Here is an 11831-nt window from a genome sequence, read left to right on the forward strand (position 1 = left end):
CGTTCAGGCTTACTCCAGATCACTTATTGAGTATTTTATTCTGAAGACTACCCCATGCTGTGATTCCTCTACTAGAGAAAATAAACAACTAGGAACTGAAACTGGAGGCTTTACGCTTCTAGATCTGTAATTTAAGTTTTCAGAATAATTCGGAAAACCAGAATGCTACTTGAATATTCACAGAATGAATCACAGAATGTTATGGGGTTGGAAGGGACCTCTGGAGATCATCTCGTCCAACCCCCTGCCAAAGCAGGGCCACCCAGAGCAGGTTGCACAGGAACGTGTGGTTGGGCTCAATCTCAAAGGTCCCTTCCAACCATGAAGATCCTGTGATTCTGTGTCCAGGTGGGTTTGAATGTCTCCAGAGAAGGAGACTCCAACCACCCATCCCTGGGCAGCCTCTGCCAGGGCTCTGCCACCCTCACAGGAAAGAAGTTCCTCCTCATGTTTAGAGGGATCTTCTTATGTATTCATACGCAATCAGTCAGGTTTTAATGCTATGTAATTATTTAAAGGAATTTTTAATATGAAAAAAATGCAGGTAGGTGCATCAGCAAATGGTTTGAGTGAACTGCAGTAGCTTAGTTGCCTCCTCTACTAGAAACGATTGATTAGCGAAGAGCAGCCTGTGGAAACCAAAGCAATTTCAAATAAATCATTCTGTCTCACTCCCCAGATGGTAATAAGGCAGAGAGAGAAAAAGATTTAATGTTTTGAGGGGGGTGTAGTTTGGTTTTTTGGGGGTTTTTAGTTGATTGGTTTGGGGGTTGATTTTTTTTAATTTTTTCTTTTTTTTTAAATAATTGAAAAACTTCCATCTCTAGAATTTTACTCATTTTTTACAGGTGGTGAAGTGGCAAAAAATACTATCTTCTGTCTTTCCCTGTGGCTTAATGATTTACATGTAGTAACTGTGTTCTGTGTAGTGTGTTCTATGGAGGCTGCTGTGCTCTGGGTAAGGAAAATGCTGTCTTTCAGATACCTGATAATGGGTATAAATGAGGGAGTTTTTGCCTACTTCTCCCCCCCCCCAACCCTGGTGAAGGACAGACAGCTGTTACCACACGGGGTTGTTTTACTGAAGTGCTGACCTTCACAGGTGTTGCTGCTTTTATTTCATGTTGTTATGGACCAACGTCATAAAGGGGTGGCAGGATGGAGTTAGTACGTTCGGCAGGTGGTCTGAATGTCCTCTTGTGCCAGGTTGCCTTGGTCAGGGCTTTTTAGGAAAATGTAAACTGTTTGAATTGGTAAAATAGTGTGTAATTTGATTGTTATTAAGTGGTGGCACATTCTTCTTTAGAGAACTCATAGAAGTATACCTTAAAAAAGATGAGAAGGTTGTCTCTAGGCTATTGTAGCACTGTGTGTTAGTACATAGTCTCCTTTTGTGACAAAAAAACTTCAAAACGATGGTTGGTTGTAACTCTCTTTTGAGACTATTTTCCCTTGAGAGTGCTTTCCTCAGGCTGGCTCTCTGAGGTACCATCTCAGAGCCCCAGTCATCATTTCTGTGGTGATATTTAATTGTTCCTTGGTTGTGTGAAGGGTAGGTCTATATGGTCTGTTGTCAGTGGTTTTCATTTTGATGAGCCTCAAAGCTCCTAGTTGAGAGACTTTTTACACCATTAAGAACTGAGTTCCAAAATTCCCTGATAATATTAAAACCCCACAGAGAATCAGACTTCATAGGACCCTATGTTATTTGGAAAGCATATGCATAATATTTTGAATTTATTTACTCTTTATTTAGAGTATTAGGTATTTTTTTTTAGTGGTAGGTGGGTAGGCCTTGATACTACGCTGTTCTAATGGGGAAAGTTGTACGATTTGGAGTGTGGTGGGGTTTTTTAAACTGCCTAATCCTACACTGAAGAAAACCATTGCCATACTCAGAATGACTGCACATCTAGAAGAGTAATTAAATTTTATCTAGTGTTTAAAGGAACCCTTTAAACTGCAGGGATACTAATTTACATCTTTTTCCATTCTAAATCCCTGGAATTTAAAAAAAGGTGATTTTAATTTGGAGATGTATTTCTCAAATAACATCACTTCAGAAGTGAGAGACACTAGCGCAGTGGAGTATTAAATTGTACTAATTGTGGGCATTTTCAGAAAGTGCCATTAATTTTTTTAGCTCTGTATTAGCTTTTTTTATCTTTTCTAAAATAACTGCAGGAAGTGGGGTCGAGGGGGAATAAAGTGGACAGACTGCTCATTTGTGAGAAATGACAAACGACAAGCTTGATTACTTAAGCTCACCTTGAAGCTATGACTTTGCTTCATTGATCTTGTTCCAACGCAGTCTGAAAGAAGAATCTGAAAGAAGAAAAAGAGACACTGGTCACTTACAAGTAGGTAAAGGTTCTTGATTTGCATGTCCTGGAAGATGATCTGCTCTGAGGAGCTCAGGATGGGGTGACACCTGTGAGAACAGGGAATCCTTGGGCTTTATTTAACCGGTAGGATCAGGATGTGAGAACAGCATCACCCTTTCATGAGGTAATGACTTTAATAGGTTCCGGTGCGGTAGAAGGTAAGAGGTGTGGTACCTGACCCTCACAGGCCCAACATGAGCCATGGGTGCTCCTTCCCCGCTCAAACCCGAGCCCGGGCTGGCTTTTCGCTGCCCTTTGTGCCCTAATGCAATGTCTTTGCTCCTTAAATACAGGGGTTTGTGGATAAAATACGTACTTGAGGCAGGCCGCGGAGGAGCGCCAGGCCGGGAGGGCCGGTGCCGGGGCGGGTGGGGCGGCTGTCCCCGCCCGGCGGCCCCGGGGGAGGCGCTGGGCCGAGCCGAGCCGTGCCACGCCGACCCGGGGCCGCCTCCTACCGCTGCCCGGGGCGAAGGCTGCTGCCGCCGGGGTGTGAGTATGGGCCAGGGTGAAGGCGGCGGGGAGGGAGCGAAGCCCGGAGGAGCGAGCCCGGGGGTGGTGAGGCGAGACCGGGCTTGGTGCACCCTAATAGTGACCTGGAGGCGGGGGGGGGACGGGACACACTTCGACAAGGACAACGAAGGAGACTCCAACCACCCATCCCTGGGCAGCCTCTGCCAGGGCTCTGCCACCCTCACAGGAAAGAAGTTCCTCCTCATGTTTAGAAGGAGCTTCTTATGTATTCATACGCAATCAGTCAGATTTTAATGCTATGTAATTATTTAAAGGAATTTTTAATATGAAAAAAATGCAGGTAGGCACATCAGCAAATAGTTTGAGTGAGCTGCAGTAGCTTAGTTGCCTCCTCTACTAGAAACGATTGATTGGTGAAGAGCAGCCTGTGGAAACCAAAGCAATTTCAAATAAATCATTCTGTCTCACTCCCCAGATGGTAATAAGGCAGAGAGAGAAAAAGATTTAATGTTTTGAGGGGGGTGTAGTTTGGTTTTTTGGGGGTTTTTAGTTGATTGGTTTGGGGGTTGATTTTTTTTAATTTTTTCTTTTTTTTTAAATAATTGAAAAACTTCCATCTCTAGAATTTTACTCATTTTTTACAGGTGGTGAAGTGGCAAAAAATACTATCTTCTGTCTTTCCCTGTGGCTTAATGATTTACATGTAGTAACTGTGTTCTGTGTAGTGTGTTCTATGGAGGCTGCTGTGCTCTGGGTAAGGAAAATGCTGTCTTTCAGATACCTGATAATGGGTATAAATGAGGGAGTTTTTGCCTACTTCTCCCCCCCCCCAACCCTGGTGAAGGACAGACAGCTGTTACCACACGGGGTTGTTTTACTGAAGTGCTGACCTTCACAGGTGTTGCTGCTTTTATTTCATGTTGTTATGGACCAACGTCATAAAGGGGTGGCAGGATGGAGTTAGTACGTTCGGCAGGTGGTCTGAATGTCCTCTTGTGCCAGGTTGCCTTGGTCAGGGCTTTTTAGGAAAATGTAAACTGTTTGAATTGGTAAAATAGTGTGTAATTTGATTGTTATTAAGTGGTGGCACATTCTTCTTTAGAGAACTCATAGAAGTATACCTTAAAAAAGATGAGAAGGTTGTCTCTAGGCTATTGTAGCACTGTGTGTTAGTACATAGTCTCCTTTTGTGACAAAAAAACTTCAAAACGATGGTTGGTTGTAACTCTCTTTTGAGACTATTTTCCCTTGAGAGTGCTTTCCTCAGGCTGGCTCTCTGAGGTACCATCTCAGAGCCCCAGTCATCATTTCTGTGGTGATATTTAATTGTTCCTTGGTTGTGTGAAGGGTAGGTCTATATGGTCTGTTGTCAGTGGTTTTCATTTTGATGAGCCTCAAAGCTCCTAGTTGAGAGACTTTTTACACCATTAAGAACTGAGTTCCAAAATTCCCTGATAATATTAAAACCCCACAGAGAATCAGACTTCATAGGACCCTATGTTATTTGGAAAGCATATGCATAATATTTTGAATTTATTTACTCTTTATTTAGAGTATTAGGTATTTTTTTTTAGTGGTAGGTGGGTAGGCCTTGATACTACGCTGTTCTAATGGGGAAAGTTGTACGATTTGGAGTGTGGTGGGGTTTTTTAAACTGCCTAATCCTACACTGAAGAAAACCATTGCCATACTCAGAATGACTGCACATCTAGAAGAGTAATTAAATTTTATCTAGTGTTTAAAGGAACCCTTTAAACTGCAGGGATACTAATTTACATCTTTTTCCATTCTAAATCCCTGGAATTTAAAAAAAGGTGATTTTAATTTGGAGATGTATTTCTCAAATAACATCACTTCAGAAGTGAGAGACACTAGCGCAGTGGAGTATTAAATTGTACTAATTGTGGGCATTTTCAGAAAGTGCCATTAATTTTTTTAGCTCTGTATTAGCTTTTTTTATCTTTTGTAAAATAACTGCAGGAAGTGGGGTCAAGGGGGAATAAAGTGGACAGACTGCTCATTTGTGAGAAATGACAAACGACAAGCTTGATTACTTAAGCTCACCTTGAAGCTATGACTTTGCTTCATTGATCTTGTTCCAACGCAGTCTGAAAGAAGAATCTGAAAGAAGAAAAAGAGACACTGGTCACTTACAAGTAGGTAAAGGTTCTTGATTTGCATGTCCTGGAAGATGATCTGCTCTGAGGAGCTCAGGATGGGGTGACACCTGTGAGAACAGGGAATCCTTGGGCTTTATTTAACCGGTAGGATCAGGATGTGAGAACAGCATCACCCTTTCATGAGGTAATGACTTTAATAGGTTCCGGTGCGGTAGAAGGTAAGAGGTGTGGTACCTGACCCTCACAGGCCCAACATGAGCCATGGGTGCTCCTTCCCCGCTCAAACCCGAGCCCGGGCTGGCTTTTCGCTGCCCTTTGTGCCCTAATGCAATGTCTTTGCTCCTTAAATACAGGGGTTTGTGGATAAAATACGTACTTGAGGCAGGCCGCGGAGGAGCGCCAGGCCGGGAGGGCCGGTGCCGGGGCGGGTGGGGCGGCTGTCCCCGCCCGGCGGCCCCGGGGGAGGCGCTGGGCCGAGCCGAGCCGTGCCACGCCGACCCGGGGCCGCCTCCTACCGCTGCCCGGGGCGAAGGCTGCTGCCGCCGGGGTGTGAGTATGGGCCAGGGTGAAGGCGGCGGGGAGGGAGCGAAGCCCGGAGGAGCGAGCCCGGGGGTGGTGAGGCGAGACCGGGCTTGGTGCACCCTAATAGTGACCTGGAGGCGGGGGGGGGACGGGACACACTTCGACAAGGACAACCGCAGCCCCGCAACCCGCCCAGCCGGGGACGGTGTGTCGGGTGAGGGGGAGGCAGGGAAGCCCGGCCGGGGCTCCCAGGTGTCCGCAGCCGAGAGGGGCTGTGGGGGTGAGCCCGAGGACGCCCTGCCCTCACCCAAGATGGCGCCGCGGCCTCCCCGGCGCTTGCTCGACGTGATACCGGAGCGCCGCGGCGGTCGGAAGGGTGGTCGGGGGTGGCAAGGGCGGCCGTTCCCGCTGCTGCCCGCCGAGGGGGAGATGCGCGGGGGGGTCTCTGAGGGCAAGGGAGCGGGGCAAAGCGGCGGGGCTGTGCGCGGCTGCTGAGGGGAGAGAGGGGCGGCCTAAGGGGCGCCCTCAAATGGCGGGCGGGCGAGCACGGTGGGTTCCCGCCGGCCCCGCCCCCTGCGCATGCGCGGCGGCCTGAGGCGATGCCTCAGCGAGCGGTTCCCTGTGAAGGGTTTTAATGTTTGTGTTTGTTTTTTTTTTAACCCCCACCTCACCTTAAGCAGTAGTTCTTCTCCTGAAGCTTTGTGGTTGATGGCGGGGTGGGGGGCGGAGGGTTTGCCTGTTACTCGCCGCTGCTGTGCTGAACAAGTAGTTGGGTTTGGGGGCTTGCGTCCAAGTTTTCCAGCGACAACAAGCTCTGGGAGCCTTTTTATGTGTCTGTAGGAGTCGAAGCTGCTGTGGCGAGAGGTGCCAAAGTAGTAACCGTGGGGTTTTACTCGTTGCTTTACGTATCAGAATGAGCTTGTGGCGATGGTGAGGGCCTTCAGGGGGAAGGGCTGATTTCACTGGCCTCCTCTCCACACACACCTTCCCCCCCCCCCAAAAAAAAAAGAGCCAGTAGGTCATCTTAGAAGACATTAAGCTTTTTTGGCTGAGAAGAAGAGGAAAATGTTGGTGATGCTGGGTATTGACCGGGCCAGTAGCAGTTAATGCTGGCTGTGTTTGAGCTTCTGCATAATGCAAGGGCGATTTCAACCTCTGGAAGCCAGGCTTGCCCTGGCAGAGCCTGTGGCAGGACCCAGGCCATATCCTGTTGCTGTTTTTTCAGCCGAAACTGTTTGTCTTGCCCTTTAATACCAGTTTGCTTCAATGTGCAGCTGAGGTAAGAATTACGGCAGCATGTGTTTATACTTGTAGTTGGCATTCGAACTGGATTAATTTCACTATTCATAGTGGCTACTTACTGCATGCCATAAAAAAAAATAATAGTATTGTTTGCTGTGGTATTGAATCCTGCATTTTTCCAATCCAGCCCACATTCAGTTAAGTAATTCCTATCATACTTCCCTCAGGGAGACATGCTCAAGTAATACGGTTGTGAAGGAATAGACTCAACGGATACAACACAGTAAATCTCTGGTAGAACTAGCAAACGTAGAGATTTCCAGATCCTCCTGGCTCTAGAATTATGACTGGTAATCTGTCATGATGCTGTGTAATGTTGAAACTTTGCCGGGGGGTCTCGTTCACTGAGCTGTGCAGTGTGAGTTGGAAGCTGGGAGGTTGTTCGGGTCTCATTCACTGAGCTGTGCAGTGTGAGTTGGAAGCTGGAGGGGACAGAGCTGTGCTACCCATGATTGTGAAATAATGATGGGCTTCCTCTGTGCTGTGTTAAAACGCTTGCTAGGATCCAGACTTCATAGTTTTTGCGTATGTCTGTAAGTGTGGTGGGTGGCTCTTCCATTTTAATGGTAACTGTTGTGTGAGCAGGAGGTGAGATTTGCTTATGGTATTAACAGGATTTCTAATTTTGCTCTGGAGGGCAACTTCAGCAAATGGGCTGTCAGAGTTGAGGTCTCTCTCAGTGATGGGCTCATGTGGGGAGGGAAAACCCACTAACTTGGAAGGAGTGTCTGAAGACCTGAATACGTCTCCCTTGCTGAGAACTGAGATCTTCTGAGGGGGTAGGTTGGAGCCCCAGAGGCAGAGGAAAAGACTTTAACTCTTGGGTGGGACTTGTGCTGAGGTTCCTGATGCTTGTGCTTTGCAATATCAGTAGCTGTTGTGCTAAATCTACTGCAAAACTCCAGTGTATATTGTTGCAATGACCTTCTTTGGCTGTCTTTATTATTGCTCATGCAATAACCATCTTCTTTTTTGCTTTCACTTATAGGAATAATGTTTCCAACATGTCTGTGCAGTCGCTGCTTTGTGAAAGAATTGCCATTGCAAAAGAATTGATCGAGAGAGCCGAGGCCCTTTCCAAGTCCCAGAAAAGGAGAATAGAAGGTGGGGCAAAACTATGTGGCAAACTGAAGGCTGAGCTAAACTTCTTACACAAGGTGGAGGCAGGGAAGGTGGCCATTAAAGAATCCCATCTGCAGAGTACAAACCTTACCCATCTCCAAGCCATTATCCAGTCGGCGGAGAACCTGGAGGATGTTGTCAGTGTCCTCCATGTCTTTGCCTACGAGGACAAGTTTGGGGACAAACAGACGCTGGTGGTGGATGTCGTCGCAAACGGAGGTCACACGTGGGTGAAGGCCATCGGTCGGAAGGCTGAGGCCCTGCACAACATCTGGCTGGGGAGAGGCCAGTATGGTGACAAAAGTGTCATCGAGCAGGCGGAGGACTTCCTGCAAGCGAGCCGTCAGCAGCCAGTGGAGTACAGCAATCCCCACATCATCTTTGCATTCTACAACAGCGTGTCCAGTCCTATGGCAGAGAGGCTCAAGGAGATGGGAATATCTGTGCGAGGAGACGTTGTGGCTGTGAACTTACTGGCGGAGCCGTCTACAGAAAACCAGCACCTTAGTGCCAGTGAATCAGATGAAGAAGGCCCTGAACTCCTGCAGGTGACCAGAGTAGACCGGGAGAACTTAGTGGCCAGCATTGCTTTTCCTACCCAGATCAAAGTCAACGTGTGCAATAGGGTTAACCTGGACATCACAACTTTAATAACTTACGTCTCTGCTCTGAGCTACGGTGGCTGCTACTTCATCTTCAAAGAAAAAGTGCTAACAGAGCAAGCGGCTCAGGAAAGGAGGGAGAGAGTCCTGCCCCAGCTGGAGGAGTTCATGGAGGGGAAAGAGCTCTTTGCCTGTCAATCTGCTGTCAGAGATTTTCAGTCCATCTTGGAAACGCTGGGGGGACCTGGGGAGAAAGAGAGGGCTGCGTTGCTCGTTAAAAGAATTAATGTGGTGCCAGATCAGCCCTCTGACCGTGCCTTAGGACTAGTGGCGAGTTCAAAAATCAATAGCCGTTCTCTTACCATTTTTGGGACGGGAGACACTTTAAAAGCCATCACCATGACTGCCAACAGTGGTTTTGTGAGGGCAGCAGCTAACCAAGGGGTCAAGTTCAGTGTTTTTGTCCATCAGCCCCGAGCATTGACAGAAAGTAAAGAACCTGCTGCCACACCTTTACCAAAGAGCTGCCCGCCCGATAATGGACTGTAAGTCCTTAAATGAATTAAATCATTGGAATATTGCAGGTGCTGCAGTGGAGGCATTTGGAGAAGTAAGAGTTGTCCTAATACATTTCTGAGCGTGTATCAGTGGAAGCCATAACTGTAGCAGTGGAAGCCTTCCTCAAAGGATTTGTAATATCTTTACTCAATTCTTGCTTTTTTTGTTCTGCTGACCCTTAATTTATTCACTAAGGTAATAAGATTTCAGTGAAAATTGTCAACTGGCTTACAGTGTATCAATTGTATCCATCCCCATATTAAAAAGTTCAGTGAAAGCACAGCTGTCTCTTTGTGCCCTTGTCATTTTTGTCCTCTTCAGGGGACCTCAGATGGGCTTCAGACTTTTGTGGAACCTCAATCTTTCTTTGACCTTTCATATTCACCTGAGTTTTTGGTTGATTCAGAGGTACTTTGTGTAGAGACTTCTGCCTTTTTGTGTGTGTGCTGTTTCCTGCAGACGTGACTAGTAGCCACAAATAGAAACCAACTTAAGCCTTCTTTACTGGAAGGAAGCTCTTGTGTGCATACCAAGCTTTACAATTCCCAGAAAAAGGAGTTGAAATTGTATTTTATTGGTGCTAATACATTGTGATTCTTGGTCCAAACTGGGCAGCCAGTGGTAGCAGACTGAGGAGGCAAATCTGCTTCCCTTTTCTCTTGGCCTTTGCCCAAGCAGTCTTGAGGCTTTGTAACCTGAGCCAGCACCTGATCCATGTCGTTTTTGATACTAATGAGCTCTCTGCTGAGGCCTCATGGTGAACTTGAATAATTTGGCTTTGTTGCTTGTGGATGATGACCTGGCCCTTCAGTGTTGGGATGGTGGAAGAGGAGGCTTGTGGGGTATGCTGATAACTTTTCACTGGTGGTGCAATTGCTGCTTTTGCCCAAAGTCTAGAATAAACAACAGTTTCTTCATCTTTTTTATTCTTTTTTTTTTTTTTCAGGAGAGAGTTGCTGCTCTAGAAGTCTTTCTAATGTTTCTCTGTGTGCTGCAATGACAGCACTCGCCGGTTGCTATTAATTTGCATCAGGTTCCTAGTGGAAAATTTTGAGATGTCAGAGTGAACCTCTTGGCCCTGAGCAATGCATTTTATCAGGTCAGTGAAAGTGACACCCACTGAATATTTTATAGGCTGTTGTTCAATGAGATGGCATTATTATGCAGCTTAGAGTTCAGGCAAAGAACATTCCTTTGCCTTGTGCCACTCCGCTATAAATGTCTTCCTGCCCTGCCCTTAGCCACAGTCTCTACCTATTTCTTCAGTACTGCCACTGTCTCCAGTACTCTGCCATGCTCCAGCACTGGCACAAATGTACTGGTGTGCCAGTAAAACCACTCTGCGTGGGGAGTAGGACTTGGGAGGTGGTTGTCCCCCTGTACTGGGCACTGAGGCCTCACCTCAAGGGCTGGGTCCAGTTTGGGGCCCCTCACCACAAAAAAGACCTTGAGGGGCTGGAGCGGGTCCAGAGAAGGGCAACAGAGCTGGTGAGGGGTCTGGAGAAGAAGTCTTGTGAGGAGAGGCTGAGGGAGCTGGGGGTGTTGAGCCTGGAGAAAAGGAGGCTGAGGGGAGACCTTCTGGCTCTCTCCAACTCCCTGAAAGGAGGGTGTAGCCAGGGGGGGTCGGTCTCTTCTCCCAAGGAACAGGTGATGGGACAAGAGGAAATGGCCCCAAGTTGCACCAGGGGAGGTTCAGGTTGGAGATTGGGAAAATATTCTTCACAGAAGGGGTTCTTAAGCCTTGGACTGGGCTGCCCAGGGAAGGGGTTGAGGCCCCATCCCTGGAGGGATTTAAAAGCCGGGTTGCCATAGTGCTTAGAGACATGGGTTAGTGATGGGTTTTATCAGAGTGAGGTCGATGGTTGGACTGGATGATCTGAAAGGTCCCTTCCAACCTGGACGATTCTATGACTCTATTCTATGATTCCTCCAGCTGAATAAGCTTAACTCCAAGTTGGTACAACTCTTGCTCTGCTCTAATCTTACTATGCGTGTGGCGTAACCTGTTTGGAGTTGTCACTGTATCCATTAATTTTCCTGAAGGTTCTTCTGGAGGGGAAGGAGGACCAAGACAAGGAAACAATATAAATAATGTGTTGGCTGTCCTGCAGAAACGTACAGTACAAAGGGGCTGCAGCCCTGCCCTTAGCCACAGTCTCTACCTATTTCTTCAGTACTGCCACTGTCTCCAGTACTCTGCCATGCTCCAGCACTGGCATAAAGGTACTGGTGTGCCAGTAAAACCACTCTGCGTGGTGAGTAGGACTCAGGAGGGGATTGTGCCCCTCTACTGGGCACTGGGGAGGCCCCACCTCGAGTACTGTGTCCAGTTTGGGGCCCCTCACCACAAAAAAGACCTTGAGGGGCTGGAGCGGGTCCAGAGAAGGGCAACAGATGGCATTATTATGCAGCTTAGAGTTCAGGCAAAGAACATTCCTTTGCCTTGTGCCACTCCGCTATAAATGTCTTCCTGCCCTGCCCTTAGCCACAGTCTCTACCTATTTCTTCAGTACTGCCACTGTCTCCAGTACTCTGCCATGCTCCAGCACTGGCACAAATGTACTGGTGTGCCAGTAAAACCACTCTGCGTGGGGAGTAGGACTTGGGAGGTGGTTGTCCCCCTGTACTGGGCACTGGTGAGGCCTCACCTTGAGTACTGTGTCCAGTTTTGGGCCCCCTACCACAAAAAAGACATTGAGGTGCTGGAGCGGGTCCAGAGAAGGGCGACAAAGATGGTGAGGGGTCTGGAG

At 47.6% G+C, this 11831-nt stretch overlaps 1 protein-coding gene across 4 annotated transcripts; it reads left to right on the forward strand.

Moving 5' to 3' along the window:
• The first annotated feature begins 2864 nt into the window (after positions 1–2864).
• Positions 2865–9363, forward strand: LOC106890384 (chromosome unknown open reading frame, human C7orf25). 4 transcript variants are annotated; one of them, XM_014946163.1, is made up of 2 exons: positions 2865–2873; positions 7788–9363. In XM_014946163.1, the coding sequence occupies exon 2, from the start codon at positions 7804–7806 to the stop codon at positions 9070–9072; it is 1269 nt and encodes a 422-aa protein (XP_014801649.1). In that variant the 5' UTR covers positions 2865–2873; positions 7788–7803; the 3' UTR covers positions 9073–9363. The 4 variants fall into 4 exon arrangements, with proteins under 4 accessions (XP_014801649.1, XP_014801647.1, XP_014801646.1 ...); XM_014946161.1 differs by lacking the exon at positions 2865–2873 and adding an exon at positions 5392–5524; XM_014946160.1 differs by lacking the exon at positions 2865–2873 and adding an exon at positions 6038–6776.
• The last annotated feature ends 2468 nt before the right edge of the window (positions 9364–11831 follow it).

The sequence above is a fragment of the Calidris pugnax genome, unplaced genomic scaffold (assembly GCF_001431845.1).
Source record: "Calidris pugnax isolate Ruff unplaced genomic scaffold, ASM143184v1 scaffold151, whole genome shotgun sequence".
Lineage (NCBI taxonomy): Eukaryota > Metazoa > Chordata > Aves > Charadriiformes > Scolopacidae > Calidris > Calidris pugnax.